Source organism: Larimichthys crocea, chromosome XV (genome assembly GCF_000972845.2).
Source record: "Larimichthys crocea isolate SSNF chromosome XV, L_crocea_2.0, whole genome shotgun sequence".
Classification (NCBI taxonomy): domain Eukaryota; kingdom Metazoa; phylum Chordata; class Actinopteri; family Sciaenidae; genus Larimichthys; species Larimichthys crocea.
This window is the reverse complement of record NC_040025.1, coordinates 12303102-12327153: the sequence shown is the minus strand read 5'-3', so window position 1 is coordinate 12327153 and position 24052 is coordinate 12303102. Positions and strand designations below refer to the sequence as shown.

The following is a 24052-nucleotide window of genomic DNA, read 5'->3' as shown; positions in this document are numbered from 1 at the left end:
AAAACATCCGTTTGGTCCCTTCAGAGTTCATCCAGCACTCGGAGATCATTCCTCCTCGTATAAACAATATATCTGTATTGTGTCGATTATTGATATCATATACAAACAGAGCTGCACTAAAGAGATAAAGACGAGGCTACGACTGAACATTTCTGTCGCAAAAGCTGAAAAGTAAAAAAATTATTGAAGAAATAGTCTCATGTTTTTATCTGACAAAATATTTGTTGGCATTCCACCTTAAAAAACAACAAACAAATATCTTCACTGTGGTTTTTGAGAGAGGCGGCACCCGCCAGGTGTGATGACGTCATAAAATTCGACGACAGACGTGAAGTTTCATCAGAAAACGCCGTGGTCATTGTAGTTTCTTAATTTTAGGTTTCAGGTACTTTAAGTGTCACGACCTTTTCATGAACGTTTTAAATGTTTCATGTAGTTTTAGAGGACGTCAGAGAGATTCAGGGCCGATGAACTGCTTTTTAAAAACGAGCTCGTTATGTTTCTGTGTTTGCTCTCTCACCTCCAGCTCTCTCAGTCGGTCCATGAGCTCGCTGCTGTTGTCCTCCAGGTAAGACTCCACGTCTCCTTCCTCGCCCTCCTCGTCCGAACCGAAGTCCTCGTCACACATTCTCTGTTCTGTCTCGTCAGACATTGTTCTCATCTGAAACACAGAAGACGGAGACGGCGCAACCGTCAGTGTCACGATCTGTACGGCGATGAAACGATCACGCCTGGATCACGACCTCAGCACGTTTCTTTAGTGGATCATGATAAATATGTATCGTTTCTGTCATTCTGGACTCTCTTGGTCTTCACAGATCGACAACAAGTCGTCTCAGATTTCACTCTTCTCAAACAAAGACGACCTGGATGACTGAGAACCTTCAGAGAGTTTCTGTGTCGTCCCTGCTTCAACGCCACCTCACATAAAAATAAAAGAAAGGCAGATAAAACAGGGAGGTGAACAGATTCTGCTTGTGATAAAGCGGATACTCTGAGAGGAGATACATCGGTGCATCGTTACCTCCTGCGAGGGCGGAGGTTAGGTTTCAGTTCAGAACTCGTTTCTTTGTGAAAACAGAGTTTCAGCTGTAACTCCATATGAAACAAACGGCTTGTCCTTCACTTTTACTGTCTGTTTTGTTGACTTGCTTTTAGTTTGTGCTGCTGCCTGTTTGGCCAGAAGAAGAAGACATTTAATCCCAGTTTCTACTTGAATGTAGCCGCTGTGAAACAATCAGGAAAAAACTTTTTTATTTTGCTGATTAACGGCTTTATCGTGGCCGGAGCTCGCTCACTATCATTCACTGTCTCTGTCTCTCTCTCTCAAACGCTCGAACACAAACCGAATTAAACTCAGACTCAGATTTAGAAGCCGCTTCACGAAACAAACAAAGTCAGAACACGACAGGTCGAGTATCAGAGTTCAGACTGTGGAGGTTGGACTCGTCTGATCAACGTTCTGGATCTGGCTCAACTTCTGCTCCGCCGCAGGTCGCTGCGTTTTTTGGGCGGACAGCTCGCACTGCTGCAGCCAAAACGCACTACCCTCACGCAAATGATGGAAAATACCTGCCAGATTTTGTCTGAATGTTCTCTTGATTCCACTTTTCAGAAGAAGGAAAACATGCAGCTTAATTACTAGCAGTGTGTAGTGGCATCTAGAGGTGTAGACCCACAGCGTCTGTAGATTTAATGTCTCATTCTCAGGCTCCAAAAACACAAAGATTCTTATTTTCAGGTGATTATAGACTAATAAAATATTCCATTAAATCCTCCACCTGACTTTATCTGACTCGTCCTGCTGCGGTAAACTCCACCCGCCTGATCCTCCGAGTGAACCAAAGCAAACACCGGGGACTTCAGGACTTCAGAGTTTGGTTCTGAGCACGGACACGGACAGTCCAGGGTTAAACCGCAGAGCTCGTACTGTATACTGAGGATTACAGAGCAAACACACTAATCCCGCCGTCCTGCATTGTTTCAGATACAAGCACTGCGTAGGAAGATAAGCCTTTGTGTCCATATTCCTCTGCCGCCGCTCTGCAGCTTCAATGAATCCACAGATCAAACCTCAGCGCCACGCTGAGCACACAGGCGGCCCGAGTCTGTGAGCACGGCGCCCTGCGGGCCGGCATGGCCGAGCACCAGGCCGGCAGGCACGGATCCAGGTGTGCATGTGTTGTCGGCGACGTGGACCCTGATCTGACTGTCACTTCTTAAAGGAGTCATCAGAGCAGACGAGGTGAGCCTGGTTCTGTGGCTGGAGGCCAATCAGGAGCTGGCACGGGTCACAGCGTGGACAGGTGAAGCAGGCAGACAGACAGACAGACAGACAGACAGACAGACAGACACAAACATTCAAACATTTAAAGGGCCGATCATCCAAATATCTTCTGTTTTCGATTAGACATTTCCTGATAATAAAAACAAAATGTTTATATATTTTGGGGCGAGTCGCTCTCAAATAAACATTACTGGTTTCGCTCGTGTTATGTTTCCATGGAGACGTGTTCTGACCAATACATGTCAGTACACTCTTACATGTTTACTACTCCAGTTAGTAGTCGATAGGCTGCCACAAATGATTATTTTGATAGTCGACCAATCACCGATTATTTTTTAGATTACTCGAGTAATCGGATCATACGTAAATTCACTGTCCCGGAAAGGGGCGCTGTAAACCTCGTGGACAGAGGCGTGAGCCACCTTCGCCCCAGAGTCGTTTCCATGCCGACCCAGAGCTGCCGCGGAGGCCAGCCAGCGCCGGGGAGAGGTCCCACGAGGGGATCCTCGCCGGGGAGAGGTCCCACGAGGGGATCCTCCCGCACGGTGCGGCCGTTCCTGACCCGCCGAGTTGAATCCCTCGGGCAGACTGCGTGGAAGTTACGGAAAAATCGCCCTGAATTCACGGGGATTCACTGAAGTTGCGTCGCCTGATGCCGATTACCAGTGGACGCTGCAGCTGCAGTTTCGAGAGAAAAGCAAAGTAAAAAAAAAACAAAAAACGATTCGTCGACAACTAATTTAATCGTCAACATAATCGTGACTAATCGACTAATCGTGGCAGCCCTAGTCACAGATACACTGTCCGTTCTTTATACTGTCAGTCTCTAAACTGTTTGTTCTCCAAGTTCAACTCCAACTTCTCCACAGGGATTTAAAAAAATGCCCCAATAGACGATGCACCCCACATACCAAGGCTAAAATCCTCACCAGCACACAACACGCAGCTTGGGGGCATCCATAAAAAGATCCATACTTTACACGTTGTGACACAATATTGTGGTCAGACCTCTTGCTCCCGCTGATCACAAGAATCCAGATTAACAGCAGCCTCGTCCTTTAAAAAAAAAACGTTTTTTAGTCACACAGTGTGAAGTCGAGCTGCAACAACGAGTCGATTAAAATCGATCAACAGAAAATGAATCAGCGATTATTTAGATGATTAGTCATGTTTGTGGTTCCATCGTCCCAAAAAGGTAAAAGTCTTCGCTCCTCGTCTTACATCGTGATAAACATCGAACATTTTAAAAATGACTAATGAAGAAAACCATCGACAAAGAAACGAATCGTTAGTTGGTGTTAAAGAAGCCTCGTGTTTGCACACACACACACTCACAGAGTATAACACTCAGCGTCATGAGGAATCAGCAGCGAGCGTGTAACCGGAGCCGCTTGCAAAGCGTTTACAGGAAGATTATCGAACATCACAAACCTGAGCAGCAGCATCCAAAGTGTAGAGCGCTTATTGAGCCGCCATTGACTCGACACAGCCTGATCTGCACGTATAATGGAGGGGCTGATCAATGCGGCCCATCTAAGAACGGATATTAGCCATCCGTTTGACCTTGGATGCAGAGTGGTTATAAATACCAGCTCTCCTCTTCACTAATGCACATTAAAGCTCCGGGCAGCGGGGCCAAGAAACATGCCCAGCGTCTCTGTGTGCGTTTGCATCCGAATGGAAATTACAGCGTGGACCAAAAGACAACAAAAGTGAGGCTAAATATAAACACGAGGAACGCGGTTCTGCCGCCGACCGCTGTGGTTTCTTTTGATGCGCGGAGTTAAACGTCACACAGGCCTTGGTGGAAATGCCACGAGGAAGGCACGTCTGCTGAAAACAAGCCTCGTTCAAAGAGCCGATCAGCTGACGAGAGAACACGAAGAGGGTCGGCAGTGTTCATGACACGACACCTCAGATCTTTGCTCTCTTCAAAGTCCACTGAAACGTTCAGGACCAAAGGGTGACCCGACTCGTGTCCAGATTAATATTCAAAGTTCAGACAGCAGCAGGTCGTCACATCAGAAGCTGATTCAAATCTTTGACTTTATTTGCTCTGTTGGGAGTATTTTTTTACTCTTTTAAATCCTGTTTGTGTATTTAATATCTCATTTAATGTCTTTTTATGTCAGGGACAGCCGAAGAGACAGACAGGACAGAGACAGGACATGTTCATGCAGTAAAGTAAGAAAGCTACCGGGTTTCCTTTTTTAAATATGTCTCTAAAACTCAAAAAAACATGCAACTAATTATCATCATCAAAGCTTAATCTGCAGATTATAACTTCGATTAATCGATGTGTCTGTAAAATATCATAAAACGTCTTAAAATGGATCCAACCACCTAAAAAAAAAGACACGTTGTTCATTTCACATCTTGTCTTAATGCTGTTTACCGTCTCACGAGGAGAACTTTAAATGTCTGGTTGAATGCTGTCCAATAAATAAACCTGAAGTCTCTTTAAAGTTTTAATACACTGTAAAAACCGAGCTGATCTGCTCCATCAGCTCTGTGCGGGCGTGGTTCGATCTCACGCTGCAACTAATTAATATTTTCATCGATCTGCAGATTATTTCCTTCGATTCATCGGTGAATCTGTAAAAATGTCACAAAGAAAGACTCAAACCTTCGAATCTGGACAAACATTTCACGTCTTTTATGTCTCGTATAAAACATTTTAAATGCTCTGTTGAAAGATGATCTGCAAATAAACGCGCCTCGCTTTAAAGTCTGATTTTTTTATTGTAAGACGCAGAAACAGCTGCTGCCGGCTTTACAGGCTGCATTATCATGATGGCCTGGTGGTTTTTGTGCCTGTGACTGGGTTGAATCTGTGCACACACACAGAGGCTCATTGACAACCAGAGGAGACGGTCAATGTGTCCCAGAGGAGGTCGCTGTGCCAGGGAGCCGCTCCACAGACTCAGAGCCGCTGGAGCCGACACAGAGAAGACACGAGGGGAATGCAAAGACAGATAATGTTGCTGCTCTGCACACTGCACCACGAGGAGGAGGAGGAGGAGGAGGCGGACGAGCGAGGAGAGCGAGGAACGAGCGAAGAACGAAGAAGAGGTAAGAGGAGGAGGACAAGGAGGAGGAGGACAAGGAGGAGGAGGAGGACCAGGACGAGGAGGAGGACGAGGAGGACGACAAGGAGGAGGAGGAGGAGGAGGACGAGGAGGAGGAGGAGGTGGAGGACGAGGAGGACGAGGAGGAGGACAATGAGGACGAGGAGGAGGAGGACGACGACGAAGAAGAGGAGGACGACGACGAAGACGAAGAGGACGAAGACGAAGAGGACGACGAAGAGGAGGAGGACAAGGAGGAGGAGGATGAGGACGATGAGGAGGAGGAGGAAGACGAAGAGGAGGAGGACAAAGAGGAAGACGAAGAGGAGGAGGACAAAGAGGAGGAGGAAGACGAGGACGAGGACGAGGAGGAGGAGGAGGACGAGCAGGAGGACAACAAGGACGAGGAGGAGGAGGAGGACGACGAAGAAGAGGAGGACGACGACGACGAAGACGACGACGAAGAGGAGGAGGACAAGGAGGAGGAGGATGAGGAGGATGAGGACGAGGAGGACGATGAGGAGGAGGAGGAAGACGAAGAGGAGGAGGACAAAGAGGAGGAGGAGGACAAAGAGGAAGACGAAGAGGAGGAGGACAAAGAGGAGGAGGAGGAGGAGGAGGAGGAGGAGGACGACGACGACGACGACGACGACGACGACGAGGACAAAGAGGAGGAGGACGAGGAGGAGGAGGACGAGGAGGAGGAGGACAAAGAGGAGGAGGAGAAGGAGGAGGACGACGACGAAGAGGAGGAGGACGAGGAGGACGATGACGACGAAGACAACGAAGAGGAGGAGGCAGTGGAGGAGGACGAGGAGCTTTTACATCAGAAAAAATACTCATTAAACTGTAGAAATACTACATTACAAGTTACAGCTGTACACTGGATTACTACCGGATTATTTGAGTAAAATACTCTTTATACTTTATATCAAACTGAACTGCTGATTATTTCCACTCTGGATGAATCGGCTGATTTTTCTCTCGATTGACGGATTTTGTTTCTAAAAGTTCAGAAAATCTTGATAGACGACGTCAAACAAAAACAACCTTAAAATATTAAAATAATTAAAAAGATGTTTTTATTTTTCATCAGTTTGTGCCTCAGATAGTTTGAAGCACTGGTCTGAACGTAAACTGAATACTCACAGATTTACAAAGGTAGAAAAGTCGGTTTGGTTGTTTTCGGTCGTAGATCGTGACGTGAGTTTAACGCGTTTGATTAAAACTGTGACGACGCGTTTAGATTTAGAGAAGATGAAATTCACATTTCTGCATGCCACGGAAACGATCAGACAGAACAAGAGGACCCAGCTGATGATGTCATGGATGTCATCGGCGGTTACTCACTCGTGGCTCGAGCTTGAAGATTCATAACCGACCGTTTACATTTTATCCTCTGAGTTACAAACTGGAGTTTGAAGGTGGCGGTGATCGAGACGCAGGATTCAGAGTTTAAACGTCACGATGTTCCGCTGCACTTCGTTTGATAAAATCCCCAAACTTTACTATTAAACACGATGTGAGGAAAATGTTTCCGATTTAAAAGTCCAAATGTTTCATCAAAACATTCGTGGAAGGAGAGACACCAACTATTTGAAGGAGAATAAACCTCATAATTTAAAATAAATTCAAAGTGCAACTATCAAAAAAAGATTCATGATTTTGTCGTTTCTCAAGCAAAAACTTCCCAAATGTGACAATTTAACACTTTCTTTGTGATTTATGATGTGGCTGAATATTTTTAGGTCACCTTGAGCTGTTTTCACAACTTCATCACATTTCATCGACTATTGACGATTATTGAGAGAATAACCGTCAGGTTAATCAATATTGAGCCTACTCACAAGATACCATCCTGTGGGGGGAGGGTGCGTGATAATCGCTTCATGACCAGAACAAACGATTTTCAGTTGAAACAGAGACTGAATAGAGAGAGGACGCTGTGATTGGTAACAAACAGGGGACGCGGATGAGGCGGAGGTCAGAGCTCGGCCTTTTGTTTTCTTTCTGAACATCCAACCCTTCTCCGAAAAACACAAACCACTAAAATCGCGACACTTGCCAAGGTAAACAAAGTGCAGCGAGGCTCGGCGTTGGCGGCTTAAAGTTCCATCGCTGAACAAAACCGGGCGGATCGCGTGTTCGCCTTGCGAGCCAAGCGAGCATTGTGGAGCTTTTGTTCTGCCTCGATGGATACCTGTACTGAGGACTGCGAGCTGCGGGGACACTGCTGCGCATTCATCTGCAAACAGATAAAGCTGCAAGTTGACACCAGAGGAAAAACTAACATGTCATCTACTGTGAAATAAATAGCCTGCTGCCCTTTAAGACAAATCGCCCGCCGGCGACTGCTGCGGAGCTCGGTTTAGCTTTTCATGGGTGTAGCAGAGAGAGAGAGAGAGAGCGGATATCTACCACGCGCCCCGGACGACACAGCAGGGCGCAGGGAATCAAGCGCCATCAAAAAAAGTCAAACATAAACACCGTCAGCTCGAGCCAAATCCAACACAGGACGATGATTTTCACCACAATCAGAGCGGAGACGACTCGTCGCTCAGCTGATCATTTCAATCAAACGTTCTGGACCCCTCCTCAATCTTCCGCGCTTACACTCACTGTTTCAGACACAGTTGCTTCTTGCTGCCATTATCAGGTCAACTGATTATTTTAGAAATAACCGTCAGGTAATCAATAATGAGCTCGCTCACGAGATCCCATCATGTGGGGGGAGGGTGTGTGTTACCGTGTATAATCTCTGCATGACCACTAACGGATATAATCGTGTTTGTTCTACAAAAACATTCAGAGCGCGGCAGTACAACTGTTCCACAGAGGAACACCCGGGTGGCTGCGTTTGCACAAAGTCGACCACTCAACTCTCTGAAGACGGAGATCAGCTGGTTAAATGGTCCAGTCTGCAGCCCCCACCGTGTTTCCCTTTGTGGAACAGTTTGGACACCGCTGCTTTAAAGGTTTTGTATTCGTTAGTGTAGTTTGGACAGCCTGATTTAAGTAAAAAATTATCTGGACTCAGTGGTCCATCGGCTTCAGGGGGAGGGACCACCTGGTTTTTTGAAGGTGCAAAGTGGAAGCTGCTGGAGCTGAAGCAGTGAATGCTGCGATATATAAATGGGAGGTAACGAAGAGTCGAGTCGAGTATGTCACATGTTCATGTTTTAGCAATCCGGCAAAGAAGAAAGAGAAAAGTAAACCTACTACACCATGAAGTACACGAGTACTACATACTGATGTACTAACAAGTATCCAAGCTGAGACACAGCGTCAGGTGTAACTTCACATCACCACGTCTGATTCAGGACAGCGATCTCTACGACCATCATCAAAACACAGAGCAGGAGTGAAGAGCGTTCATCATCATCCATCATCATCATCATCATCTCAGAAGAAGAAGCAGCTCGTTGTGGCCCAACACCTGATTAAAACACGTCGTGTTAACTGCCCAAAATTAGATTTTATACACAGATCACAAGTCAATTAAACAATTAATCAACTGTTCTTGTCGATAACCGACAGATTAAATGTTGAATTGTGAAGTTTAAATGACCAAACGTCCCGTGAGGAGCCTCTCTGCTTGATAGTTTGTGGTCGTGGTTAGAAATAAATTATTACTGATTTTTGATTATAGAAATTATGTTAGCTGGTAAGAACTCTCTTGAATTCTGATTTATATCTTTTGTAAATGGACAAAAAGTAATAATTCACTTCTATCGAAGACTGATTACCGATCAATGAAAGAACCGACGACTTAACGAGACTCACCTGTGGTTTCAGCTCTCGTTATGATCCTTGAAGAGGAGTCCTCTCCTGTCAGGCCCCTTGCTCCAACAACAAAACCAAGGAGCTGAAGGAGAGAAAGAGGAGACACATTTTAATAAACCAGTCCTCATTCCTCTCTGTGTCTTCAATCATGACACAGAGTTTTCGGTCCAATGTCACCTCTGTGACAGACCGCCGTCCCGAGGGAACAGGAAAACCAGGGATGGGAGGAAGGCGCTGCGTCGCCCGAGGGAGATACCAGCACTCGGCAGGCGCCAGCCATGCCAAGACCCACAAGCCCCCCTTTACTCTCTATCTCGCTCTCAGCCTCTCTCCTCTCGTCTTTCCTTCATCTCTGAGTCATTGTAAAGTAATGAAAGACAGATGGATGAATAATTCAGCAGACGCAGCGTTTAGAACTCCCCTTTTATGTTTTCTGATAAACGCAGACTCTGCACGCTTTCACTCTGATGGGGATTCCCCATTACGAGCCCCCCGTTAATTACGTTCAATTTTTTTTTTACAGAAAACTAAAATGGACACCCCGTCTGCGTTTTTGTTGGTCACTTCACAGTCTGTTTTGGCGCCGAGCTGCGGCGTTAACTCTTCATTTCCAGGCGGCCTATCCTGTTAGATCTTGTCAAACTGAAATGGGATTAGGGGGTGTTGAGCATCTGCTTCTCCAATCTGGGTTTTAATAGAGCGAGAGCAAATGATCTGGTCTAGCGGCGTCCTCCTCCTCCTCGGTACCTGGTCCGAGGTCTGTGTCCGTGACCACGAGAGACCTCGACGTGCAGATCACCGGGATTTATTTCTGGACGGACTGACTCAGAGGTTCGTGGACAGAGGAAAGAAACATTTTCCAAGGCGAGGAGAAATGCACAAAGCTCCTTAATCACGTCATTCGCACCTTTGTGGATTTGGCAAGAGGCGAGACAGATCAGTATGTCAAACGCCCCCGGCTCCATTTTCCTGGCCCCAACTACTGTTTGTTATTTTTATTTGCTATATTTATATTCGGCACGCAGCCCCCCTGAATTGTTGTTTGTTGGCCTGCTGTTTAGGCCACATGTTGTGCAGTGCGCCGGTGGACGCGTTGCATTTTTTTCTCTTTTTGCGATGTAAACCAACGTGATCAAGGAGGAGGAGGAGGAGGAGGACGAGGAGGATGACGAGGAGGAGGACGATGAGGACAAGGAGGAGGAGGAGGAGGAGGACGAGGACGAAGAGGAGGACGAGGAGGAGGACGAGGAGGAGGAGGAGCAGGAGGAGGACGAGGAGGAGGAGGAGGACGAGGACGAGGAGGAGGAGGAGGAGGACGATGAGGACAAGGAGGAGGAGGATGAGGACGAAGAGGAGGACGAGGACAAGGAGGAGGACGAAGAGGAGGATGAGGACGAAGAGGAGGACGAGGAGTAGGAGGACAAGGAGGAGGAAGAGGACGAGGAGGAGGACAAGGAGGACGAAGAGTAGGAGGACAAGGAGGAGGACGAGGAGGAGGAGGACGAAGAGTAGGAGGACGAGGAGGAGGAGGAGGATGAGCCTTTACATCAGTAAAAATACTGTAGAAATACTACATTACGAGCTCTACACTGGATTACTACCTGATTATTTAAGTAAAATACTCTTTATACTTTATATCAAACTGAACCTCGGATTATTTCCACTCCACATTTTTCTCTCGATTGACTCAGAAAATCTTTTTAGACGATGTCAACCTTAAAAATATAGATAATTATGAAAAGATGTTTTTTATTTTTCATCAGTTTGTGCCTCAGATAGTTTGTAGCACTGGTCTGAACGTAAACTGAACACTCACAGATTTACGAACGTAGAAAACGTCGGTTTGGTTGTTTTCGGTGTCGTAGATCGTGACGTGAGTTTAACACGTTTGATTAAAACTGTGACGACGCGTTTAGATTTAGAGAAGATGAAATTCACATTTCTGCATGAAAACCACGGAAACGATCAGACAGAACAAAGAGACTCAGCTGATGATGTCATGGTGATGTCATCGGGGTTATCTCATCTCGTGGCTCGAGTCTTGAAGATTCATAACTCGACACGTTTACATTTTTATCCTCTGAGTTTACAAACTGGAGTTTGAAAGGTGGCGGTATCGAGGACGCAGGATTCAGAGTTTAAACGTCACGATGTCTCCGCTGCACTTCGTTTTATTAAAATCCCCAAACTTTACTATTAAACACGATGTGAGGAAACTGTTTCCGATTTAAAAGTCCAAAATGTTTCATCAAAACATTCGTGGATAAGGAGAGACACAAACGATTTGAAGAGAGAATAAACCTCATAATTTAAAATAAATTCAAAGTGCAACTATTCAAAGAAAAGATTCATGATTTTAGTCGTTTCTCAAGCAAAAAACTTCCCAAATGTGACAATTTAACACTTTTCTTTGTGATTCATGATCGTAAGCTGAATATTTTTAGGTCACCTTGAGCTGTTTTCACAACTTTCATCACATTTCATCGACTATATTGACTGATTATTTGAGAGAATAACCGTCAGGTTAATCAATATTGAGCTCTACTCACAAGATACCATCATGTGGGGGGAGGGTGCGTGACAATCGCTTCATGACCAGAAACAAACGGTTTGCAGTTGAAGCAGAGACTGAATCAGAGAGAGGACGCTGTGATTGGTAACAAACAGGAGGACGCGGATGAGAGCGGAGGTCAGAGCTCGGCCTTTTGTTTTCTTTCTGAACATCCAACCCTTCTCCGAAAACACAAACCACTAAAATCGCGACATTGCCAAGTGTAAACAAAGTGCAGCGAGGCTCGGCGTTGGCGGCTTAAAGTTCCAATCGCTGAACAAAACCGGGCGGATCGCGTGTTCGCCTGCGAGCCAAGCGAGCATGTGGAGCTTTTGTTCTGCCTCGAATGGATACCTGTACATGAGGACTGCGAGCTGCGGGGACACTGCTGCGCATTCATCTGCAAACAGATAAGCTGCAAGTTGACACCAGAGGAAAACTAACATGTCATCTACTGTAAATAAATAGCCATGCTGCCCTTTAAGACAAATCGCCCGCCGGCGACTGCTGCGGAGCTCGGTTTAGCTTTTCATGGGTGTAGACAGAGAGAGAGAGAGAGACGGTATCTACCGACGAGCCCCGAGGACAGACACAGCAGAGGCGCAGAGGAAATCAAGCGCCATCAAAACAAAGTCAAACATGAAACCACCGTCAGCTCGAGCCAAATCAAACACAGGACGATGATTTTCACCACAAATCAGAGCGGAGACGACTCGTCGCTCAGCTGATCATTTCAATCAAACGTTCTCTGGACCGCCTCCTGAAATCTGTCCGCACTTACACTCACTGTTTTACAACGTTGCGTTCTTGCTGCCAATTATCAGGTCAAACTGATTATTTGAGAAAATAACCGTCAGGTTAATCAATAATGAGCTCTGCTCACGAGATCCCATCATGTGTAGGGGGGAGGGTGTTTGTACTGTGTATAATCTCTGCATGACCACTAACGGATATAATCGTGTTTGTTCTACAAAACATTCAGAGCGCGGCAGTCCAAACTGTTCCACAGAGGAAACACGGCGTGGCTGCAGGTTTGCACAAAGTCGGACCAATCAACTCTCTGAAGACGGAGATCAGCTGGTTAAATGAGTCCAGTCTGCAGCCACACCGTGTTTCCCTTTGTGGAACAGTTTGGACACCGCTGCTTTAAATGTTTTGTAGAACAAACACGATTATATTCGTTAGTGTAGTTTGGACAGCCCTGAGTTAGAGTAAAAAATGCTGACTCAGTGACTCAGTGACTCGGTGGTCGCCATTTCGGCTTCAGGAGGAGGGACCACCTGTGTTTTTTGAAGGTGCAAAGTGGGAAGCTGCTGGAGCTGAAGCAGTGAATGCTGCGATATGTAAATGGGAGGTAACGTAAGAGTCGAGTCGAGTCGAGTTATGTACACGTTTCATGTTTTAGCAATCCGGCAAAGAAGAAGAAGAAGATAGTAAACCTGACTACACCATGAAGTACACAGAGTACTACATACTGATGTACTAACAAGTATCCAAGCTGAGACACAGCGTCAGTGTGAACTTCACCATCACCACGTCTGAATTCAGGACAGCGATCTCTACGACCATCATCAAAACACAGAGCAGGAGATGAAGAGCGTTCATCATCATCATCATCATCATCATCATCGTCATCATCATCATCATCATCATCATCAGAAGAAGAAGCAGCTCGTTGTGGCCCAACACCTGATTAAAACACGTCGTGTTTAACTGCCCAAAATTAGATTTTATACACAGATCACAAGTCAATTAAACAATAAAATCAACTGTTCTGTCGATAACCGACAGATTAAATGTTGAATTGTGAAGTTTAAATGATCAAACGTCCCGTTGACGGAGCCTCTCTGCTCTGATAGTTTGTGGTCGAGGTTAGAGATCAAATTATTACTGATTTTACTGATTATAGAAAATTATGTTAGTAGGTAAGAACTTCTTGAATTCTGATTTATATCTTTTGTAAATGGACAAAACAGGTAACTGATTCACTTCTATCTAAGACTGATAACCGATCAATGAAAGAACCGACGACATAACGAAGACTCACCTGTGGTTTCAGCTCTCGTTATGATCCTTGAAGAGGAGTCCGTCTCCTGTCAGGCACCTCTGTCTCCCAACAACAAAACCAAGGAGCTGAAGGAGAAGAAGGAGGAGACACATTTTAATAAACAAGCTCCTCATCCTCTCTGTGTCTTCAATCATGAGACAGAGTTTTCGGTCCAATGTCACCTCTGTGACAGACCGGCCGAGGGAACAGGAAACCAGGGATGGGAGGAAGGCGCTGCGTCGCCCGAGGGAGATACCAGCACTCGGCAGACGCCAGCCATGCCAAGACCACAAGCCCCCCTTACTCCTCTATCTCGCTCTCAGCCTCTCCTCCTCTCGTCTTTCCTTTCATCTCTGAGTCATTGTAAAGTGTAATGAAAGAAAGATGGATGAATAATTCAGCAGACGCAGCGTTTAAGAACTCCCCTTTTATGTCTTTCTGATAACGCAGACTCTGCACGCTTTCACTCTGATGTGGGATTCCCCATTAACAGAGTCCCCCCGTTAATTACGTTCAATTTTTTTTTTACAGAAAAACTAAAATGGGACACCCCGTCTGCGTTTTTGTCTGGATCACTTCAAGATCTGTTTTGGACGCCGAGCTGCGGCGTTAACTCTTCAATTTCCAGGCGGCCTGATCCTGTTAGATCTTGTCAAACTGAAATGGGATTAGGGGGTGTTGAGCATCTGCCTTCTCAATCTGGGTTTTAATAGAGCGAGAGCAAATGATCTGGTCTAGCGGCGTCCTCCTCCTCCTCGGGTACACCTGGTCCCGAGGTCTGTGATCCGTGACCACGAGAGACCTCGACGTGCAGATCACCGGGATTTATTTACTGAGGACGGACTGACTCAGAGGTTCGTGGAACGAGGAAAGAAACATTTTCAAAGGCGAGGAGAAATGCACAAAAGCTCCTTAAATCACGTCAGTCGCACTCTTTGGGGATTTGGCAAGAGGCGAGACTAGATCAGGATATGTCAAACGCCACCGGCTCCATCTGCCAACCTGGAAGAAAAGGTCGCAGATTGAAGTTGTTGCCGTGTAGGCAAAGTGTGTAGGCGGGCGGAGGGAGCGATGTAAACAATGTGACAAAAAAACCTAAAAAATAAATGTAAGACAAAGTCTGCATCGTTAATAAGAGGCAGATAAACATGAAAGACGAGCGGCGGAGATGTCGGTGAGACAGAATCAAGCTGGCGGACTCCCCCCCCTGCGCTGTTTCCTGTCTGATGTTTGGCTATATGAACCGAGACGAATCGTACACAAGCAATATTTGGGGATGAGGAGAAGGGGAGGCAGTGTGGAGAGGATGGGGGATGGGAGGAGGAGGAGGAGGAGGTGGTGGAGGAAGGGGAGCTCCCTTCTTCTTCTTCTTCTTCTTCTCCCCAAAAAAAAGGGCCTGAAAGGTTGGATGTGCGCCACGCACGTCTGAGAGCAATCAAAGTGAATAAATCTGTGCCAGGCGACCCTCCACACCCAGAGAGAGGAAACACATCCCGGGCTCTCCATCTCAACGCTGCGCTCTCCTCCACCGGCAGATTTATGACACATTGTTCGGTGCGACCAAAACACTCCTGCGCGATCCTGCGTCCGGACAACGCGTAAGGAACTCTTAGTTAAGAGTCACCTTAAGTCTAGTTTAAACCTCACGAACGAAACAAGCGCTCCCTTCGCTTGTCACGTCACTTAATCCCCCCGTACGGGTGGAAATCCGCACACACACAACAACAACATCTGCTTTATTTTGACACAGAAAAACGGCGTCACAACAGGGCGAGGAAAACACACCGCGTCAGCTGTTACAAATTCAATCACACACCTACAGAAAAAAAAAAAAAAAAAAAGCCTCGCTCAGGAAGACATTTTTACATTTTTAGGTCAGCTCACCTTGCTCCTGCTGCCTTTTCCAGTCATCCAGTCAGCGCATCTGAGAGATCTCCTCACAGCAAAAGGCAAAAAATAAAAAAGAGGCAGAGAGAGAGAGAGAAGGAGCGACAGAAAGGCCACAACCTCACATCGCTGCTTTCCGGCTGCGGAGGAGATTATTTCCCTCCCTGGTAAAAGTGCCGTCACCCTGCGAGTGTGGCGAGGAAGCCGGTTTCCTCTGCGCTAGCGGCTAGAAGAGGCCCGTCCTCGGGCATGTGCATTGTGTGTGTGTGCCTGTGCTGTCTGCAGAGGCTGCCATGTCTCCCATTGTTCCAGGGCGAGTGAGGCAGGCTTCCTACCCCGATAGACCCTGCCTACTACAACAGCTGTGGACCAGCCCCCACCTCCCTGCCGCTCGCTCCTTCTCCCACTCCCCTCCTCCTCCTCCTCCTCCTACAACTCCTGCCTCTGCTGCTGCTGCTGCTAAACATTAACCCTGCAGCTGCCGGCTCATAAAGAGAGAGGTGGTGGGGGGGGTTGTGTTTCAAAATGTGGTGGACAAAGGAGCGTTAACAGAGAGAGGATATCCGACAGCCGGGCTGGACTGACAGGAGTTCTGCACGGAGACGTTCAGCAGGCTCTGAGCTAAGAGGATTGTCTCTGCCAGGCACGCTGGTAATAAAGTGTTGGACTGAGTCCTGTGAGACCGAGCTGAGGAAAGAAAAGTCAATGTCACTATCAGCTCAGGACGGGAGATATTTATCGATTATCTTCGATTGATTGTTTTTTTGTGAAGGAGCGAAAACACGGACGATAGAGGAGTCACAGAAATGTTCAGCTTAATTCAGACACATCAGGACGTTCGTGAACTGAAGCGTCACCGTGACCGTTTGTCCAGCAGAGAGCGCCGACGAGCTCGTTTGTAGCAGGTCACGTGACTGATCAGCTGTTTCCTCACAAACACAAAGGTTTTTTTTAAATCACGTCGACCGCTTCATCTGGAGCCACCTACTGCTTATCTGCTGAACCGACTCGCTTTACTTATACGCGATATATTTGGATGGAAACGTGTCATGGTAACGATGCAAAGAATCCAATTTTTTAAAGTTTATGTTACGCGTTTGTCGGATTTATATAAACATCAGTTTGAGGCTCGATCATCGTGTTTGATTATCGATTAATCCAGAGCTCCAACGATTAGTCGTCGTTTTAATTTGTCTAATACTGTTTTTTCACGCACATTAGCCGATCGCTGTCTCTGTCAAAGACATAAATAAAAATTTAAGGGATGCAACTGACGGATATTTTCAGTATCGATCAATCATTTTGTCTATAAAACTATATTTTAATGTCTCACATCGACTTTCCGCCTTTCGTCGCTACAACTTGGAATTCATTGTAAATGACAGTTAGTTATTTAAAAAAAAAGAAATACATTAAAAGTTTACGAGAAAATTAATCAGCAGCTGTTACAATCTTCTATTTGTTATTATTCTATTTGTCATTTTTCAAGCTGGTTAAAGTTTCTCAAATGAGAAATTACAGCAGGCACCGTTCATATATAGACATCAGTGATGCGCGGGTCCATGTTTGATCGACCCGCACCGACCGATGTTTTAAACTAACCCGCCTGAACTCGGACCGCAGCAAATAATTGTGAAATATTGTACCCAACCCGCTTCCTGACCCGCATTTTAAAAAGTAGTCTATACTTTCTCTACCTCCTGTAGAGCTCGTGGCATCTTCGCGCCAGTTATTCAGCCAATAAAGTCTGTGTATTTCACAGAATTTTGTCTACTACATAAAGTACAAAACTTTACTCGGCATCTTTATTTCAAACGACCCGACCGACCGTGACCCGAATATCATTAAAAATATTGTTTGGTGACTCGTGACTCGGGCACCCGCTCAATTTAGATCAACCCGCGCATCACTGATAGACAACGATTAATCGATACTGAAAATAATCGTCAGTCCTTAAGTTTTGTTTATTTGATAGATAGAGCGCACGGCTTCTCACATCTGATTATTTTGTCAATTAACTGATCAGAAAACAGAAAAACGGCTGTGAAAATATCCTGACAATCTTTTTAAGTCAAACAAACAGCCCAAAACAAAATATATTCAGTTTACATACAACAAAGGGGGGAAGCAGAGATATCTGACATTTCTGCCTGACAACAGCCCGACAGTCACAGTTACCGTTCCACGCGGCGTGTTTCTGCGACGCGTGTCGTGTCTGAACTGGTCAGCAGCAGCGTCTCAGTCTGGTTTATCTCTGCAGGTTTTCACCCCGTGTGACTCATCTGTTAATGAAGCCACATCATCCTCATTCCCCTCCTCAGACATACCAGACACACTAACCCGAGTCTGATGACAAAATGACTGGGCGCCAGGGCAACGACAACAGGAGGAGGAAAACACGCGGCTCTCGTGACGTGAATGTGGGAGGATAATACGATAAAGCAATAATGCAGGAAAACACTTCTCTGAAATCTATACGTGCCGATTTGAAAGTTGAGCGACTCCTTTTTCAGTTTGACCCTAATTGAGTCGACATGAGACCTGACCTCAATCGACTCTGCTCCCTCACCAGACTTCCTATAGTCAAAATCAAACGCCCCGGGGTGAACACATGAGCGTCAGTTGTTTCAAGCTATTGTCATTCAGATTTGACCCAAGACAGTCGAGCCAGTTTGACCAGCATACGAACGAACGGCCCAGATTCACAGCAGAGAGGACGAACTTCAAGATCAACGTCTGACGTGGGAGTGAATCAAACTGCACAGGTCATCAAGAATTAACCACAACAAAGAGAAAACACAAAGCAGACGTCGACTCCACATCATAAAAAAATCACAGAGATCAAACGAGCTCGTGTCCGCTGAGGATTTACCCTCGTATTAGTAACACACATGGTGGACCTGCATCTAATCTGAGGCCTCTAATCTGCATCCACCTAGTGGCTGAAAGACAGACAACACATTAATGAAGCTGTGATCGAGGACAAACCCTAAACTGGTTTCAGAGTTTGAGACGTCTGATCAAATCATGTTTGAGTTTTAAAGTGTTTCTGTCGTACGGCAGCCCAACGAGAAACTCTGTGTTTCCACCCACCCAGTTGTTTATGTCGCACTCTCAGTTTGTGCAATAATAAAAAGTGGAAAAGCCAGAACTACGAGGTAATAAACTTTTGAGGTGGCTCGGGTGGAAATGAGCGGATGACATTTAAAAACTTGTTTCTTGAACTTTGCACATCAGCTGATAACCAACCGCTGTGCGAGAGAGAGAGCGGCGTCGAGCTGACAGGAAGTCAGACACAGAAACAGGCATAGGGAATCCAGACGATTTTCAAAATAAAACACCCCAAACTGTGCATAGTGCAGATCGTAAAAACAATTTGACTCTGACTGTTTATGTGCTACGTAGTCAGAGGACAGCATTTCATGACTTCATCTTCCAGCGAAGGAAAGATGAACTTCAGACACTTCACTGTTTGGAGGTTAATAAATCACGTGGTGTGCGTGGTGACGCGTACTTGTCGATACCTCATCCCGCATTAATCCCATAACATGCATGATTCATCAGCATCGTTTGCAGGAGAGTTCTACATTTAGATGGAACGCAAAGACGGACTTTAACACTAACAAAGACAATGTTTTGATCGTTTTTTTAAAATTATATTTTCGTACATCATCATTACAAGAAGCCAAACCTTTTCCAGTGTCGCTGAAACAACGTGAACCGATCCTTTGGAAATCAGCAGCCGGAGGAATCCGTCCTGTCGGCGCGGCGTCGACGTCACACGGCGGCTCATGTCAGGAGAAAAAGCTGAATGAAGGGCTGTCAGGGGGTCGTCATACCTCGGCTGTGTCAGGCTTCAGCGTGGCATGAATGGGACATTGAGGGACTCGCTTCCTTTCTAAGAGGGTCAAAGGCTGAGCAGGCCAACATGACCTGAATGAGAGCCGGTCACATGGTCCCCTGGAGCTAACACAAGGGAATGAGTATAACTCTCATCATAAAAGGCCTATTGTCACCCCTCCACCATCCACTTTCCCCCCGAGTGAGGATCTTCACTGACTGCTCAGAGAGCTGATGTGGACTTAAAGGGAGTCGGACGTCAAGGAGCAATAAAACAAAACGTGAGCGCCCAGCGAGGGAAACGCGCCTGGAAAAGAAGTTCTCCTCCAGGCAGAGCAGGACCAGGACATGTGACCGATTTTAAACTAAATGCAAATAACATGTAAAGCAGCACCGACACGCCGACTGACACCTCTTCATCAAACAAGTGATTCACACACACGCAGCTCCTCCTGGGCTGAGCACACACAGGACGTCCTTTAACCCCCGAAAACAAACAATGTCCTGGGAACAAACGAGATTAGAGCCGACACGAGAAGTTAATTAAACAATTAACAGGAAGCTTTTCTTCTTTAATGTGCGACAGTGAACCGTTAGTCACAAAACATCAGGCTCTTAATCGATCAACAGAAAAATAGTCAGCTAGTTCGATAGTTAAATATTAAGTTTAGGTAAAAGAATATCAAACTTCACCAAGTTTAAGCCTCAGTGATGAGAATCTTCTTTATATAGTGAATGTAACATCTGTTTTTTTTACTTTTTTAAGACATTTTTCAACATTTTGTGGCTCAAAATAATACAAAGATTAATAATTGACGAGATAATCAGTGAATAAAAAAACATCAATAAATGAAAATAAGCTAAATAAATGTCCGGTTCTATTAAATTAACAAACTTCACCAAGTTTAAGCCTCAGTGATGAGATTTTTTTTTAGTAAAAAAAAAAGGGGAATGTAACAAATGTTGTGTTGACTGGTTGAAGGGTCATTTTATTCAAACATTTATTGACATTTTATAGCCCAAAACAATGAAATTATTAACTAATAAAATAATAAAAAATATTAAAAATAAGTGCCTGGTTTAAAAATCAAAGAAAAAACACGGTAACTTGCTGGTCTGACTTTACTTTAAGCTGCCTTAAACCTTAAACTTAACTGATTTTAAATGTTGTGTGTCACTCATCATAGCAAAACTGAATATTTTGGGTCGGTTGGACAAAACAAACACCACCTTTGGGAAACGTTCTGATATTTTCTGATCAATTGATCGAGAAACCGATAATCTAATAAAAACGAAGATCGGTGTTAGCAGATGGTCCACTGGGACCGTTTCTGGTCAGATGGCGGCTGAAGCGAGGGAAGCGTCGGGGGGGAAACTTTGTGAATTAGGAGTTATAAATCAGACTCGTGGGGTAAAAAACACCCATTGATGGGGCAGACAGCTTAATGGGCAGTAATGTGCAAAGCTCCATGTGAGGATGGAGAGCTGATCCACCTACAAGAAATGTGACACTCAGGCCTGAGGAGATGTGCTGGGTCTACAGCTGGGGTTATAAAAGCCCCGGTGGTGGTGGTGGAGGTGGTGGTGGAGGCCCCTTGTTGTTAATTTGCATGAAGCCTCGGCTTAGTCGAATCTCATTACAGAGTCATGGGTTGAAGCCGGCGAGCCTTCGTCTGGGTTTGCTTCTAGTCATAGATATTTGTGCAAGCCGGTCGATTGAGAGAATATTAATTGGCAACTGTAACAGTGAAAATGCAAAAATAATCCGTGGTTACGGCCTCGCAAATCTGAATGTTTAACAGACTTATTCTCCTTTTCTAAAGCTAAACTGAAAACCTGAGTTTTGGGCTGTTTCTGAGACAAAAACGAGTAATCCAAATACGTCGACATGAGCTTAAGATCAGGCGTTTTTCACTTTATTCTGATATTTCGAGACTAAAACGATGGAAATAATCTTCAGCTGCAGCACTGTCCTTGACTTCCAGAGCCGCTGTAACCTTAATAAATCCCTCACATGTGAAAGGATTCAAAGTATGCTCTCCAGTTCATTTCTGCAATCATAAAAGCCCCGTAATGAAAACCATTTGTCGTGGCCCCCATAAAGGCAGGTTTCATACCACTGTAAATACTCCGGAGAGAGGTGGCGTCCCCTGCCAACCAGACTACGAGCCGTGCAACCAGACGGCCTGCCAGAGGAACAACTGCATTTTGTCCAGCTGCGAGCACTCGCTCACATTTCCATGTGTGTCAGCAAACGCCTTTAATACCTGATCCTCAGTGAGTCATATTCGCACCAAACTACTGAACCCTGACATGCCTGGAAAATATGTTGAGTTTGAACAAGACACGCTGGTGAGGCCAGACGAGTTAATCCAGGTCGTAAGCAGCCAACATGTCCAGTCTGCGGCGCTGTAAAACAAAAGGCGGGTTCCTGAGCTTTGTTTGGGCGTCACGGGACGATATCGGGACGCTGGTTCACTTTCAACACCGAGATGATCAGGATAGATCATCACGGTAAACTGTACTAACCGATCAGCTTACAACAGAGTTCTGAAGGAACACAAACATGTTTCCACTCAGCAGACATAAAAGCATGTTTTCCATCAACCACACCTTATTTTTAATTATTCGGGTCATGAGCAGGATCAATAAAGCCAGAGTTGACTTAGGGAAGTTAATTAGTGATGCCAGAATCGCCACTGTTCAGGTTTAGGGCTGTCGCGACATATCAGTCACTTCTTATCGTGAAAGAAATTAAATATTAATACTGTATTAATAATCCACATATGATAATATTGTGTGAATAATTCAGCGCCTCTTAAATCAGGGTTAGGGTTAGTTGAACTTTTCACTCTTGACTTATAGCACAAATATTTTTTGGCATGAAGATCTGATCTGAGTCCAGCACCGTCAATAAAAGCAGACTCTCGCGTACGACATCGCACTGGTCAGCTACATGGCTTCGTAGCCTAGTTACTGCACAATGTCACAGCAGCTGAGTGTCTGAGGTTTCTTTATAGAAAGCCTGATATTCGTGATAAACAAGGTGGAAAAGTAGGAAGGAAGCTTCTTGTGGCGTTGATACGAAAAGTGACACAGTTGGTGTATTTTCTCTCCATGCCCTCATGAATGCATAATCTGTCAGCTGTGAATGTTAAATGTTTTTGTGATCAGGGATGTAACGATGCATCGTGACAAGATTTAAAAATCGGTACAAATGCGTGACGATTCGCACCGGTTGACAGAAAAAATGAATCGCGATTCTTCGCGAATGCGAGAGTAGGATATGTTCTTTTTTTTTACGTTATCTTAAAAAAAGTCACTGGTTGGTGATTCATTTATTCAACGTCAGACGTCAAATCACGTGACTCACGTCACTACGCAGGTACGGAGCACAGAGCGAGGGAGGACATGGCAACAGTAGAAAATAGCTTTGAAATAAAGGACGCACCGAGCAGCTTTAAATCACCTGTGTGGAGCATTTTGGATTCCCTATCTACACAAATACAACCGTGAGAAACGGACAGACAAAACCAAAACAGCATGGAAATATTGCAAGAGACTGCAACACAAGCAACACGAGCAACATGCAGCAGCAACACGAGCAACATGCAGCAGCGCATCAGCCGCCAAAGTAACTGCAGATTACACCAGTTAACAGCAGTTTACTGTGAGATTGTTTCTAAAGAAAGGAGAAATTTTTTATGTATTTTGTTGTTTAAGATGTAAGTTGCACTTTTTTATAAGAGAACACAAACTGTTTGAGAGTTTCTGTGAAGAAAGCACCTAAGATTTTTTTCCCTACAAATAAAAAAGATCATTTTATTTGGTGATAATTTGTCTGTATATCGTGAACAGAAAATCGTGAACCGTGCCGAGTCGTGACTTAAGTGCATCGTTACATCCCTAACTGTGATAGTTGTTTTTAAAATTAGTAGATGACATGTCTGGCGACTTTTTACGACCCTGTCTGTCAGAATGACGAACAGCGCGAGCTCTGCTTCAAACATTCAGAAAGCGACGACACTCGACATGAGAAGGTATACGAGGATGTCTCTGTCTTCACATCTGGACACATCTGGCCTCCAGCCGCAGCGGCTCAAAACTCAACCAGGACTCTCAAGCCCAGAGCCAGGCGTGCTCATCATCGGCTTCCTCTTCTCAAGGCACGGCCAAGAGGAAGGACCTATTTATGGTACAGAATCAAAAGATAATATATATGGAGAGCCTCGTTTGAGCCTCCAAAACAATCTGCTCTCCATCACGGCCTCCATGGGAAGAGAGGAGAAGAAAGAGCGGGCGATGTTTTTCAAGGCAGGGTCGAGCCGATGGAGGGAAGGTTTCTGAAACAGGAAGCTCGTGTGAAGCACCAGCAGCTCACTGAGCACCTTGTGGGAAGAGGGTTTAGGGATTGAAGGAAGGGGGGGATGGGCGCTTAAAGCTCCTCAATAACAACTTTATTTTAAGACAAATGAAAATAAACTGCAGCGCTGCACAAAAGAAAGACTGTTGAACACAGAGGATACAGCACAGGCTGAATACAGACAAAAACCTCCACTATCGAGTCTTTATCTGCACCGTCCTAATCC

General features: G+C 45.4%; 1 protein-coding gene across 5 annotated transcripts in view; it reads right to left on the bottom strand.

The window, feature by feature from the left end:
- Positions 1 to 24052, bottom strand: part of nckap5l (NCK-associated protein 5-like) — a 41462-nt gene that overhangs the window by 8624 nt on the left and 8786 nt on the right. For 2 of the 5 annotated variants that reach the window (XM_027288772.1, XM_027288775.1), the window contains 2 exons: positions 13737 to 13822; positions 521 to 661 (listed from right to left, as the gene is read on the bottom strand). In XM_027288772.1, coding sequence (XP_027144573.1) covers positions 521 to 661 — 141 coding nt within the window. In that variant the 5' untranslated portion in view covers positions 13737 to 13822. Of the gene's footprint in view, positions 1 to 520; positions 662 to 9138; positions 9196 to 13736; positions 13823 to 15620; positions 16017 to 24052 lie in introns of those variants that run through there. The other 3 variants (XM_019265137.2, XM_027288773.1, XM_027288774.1) reach the window with 3 other exon arrangements.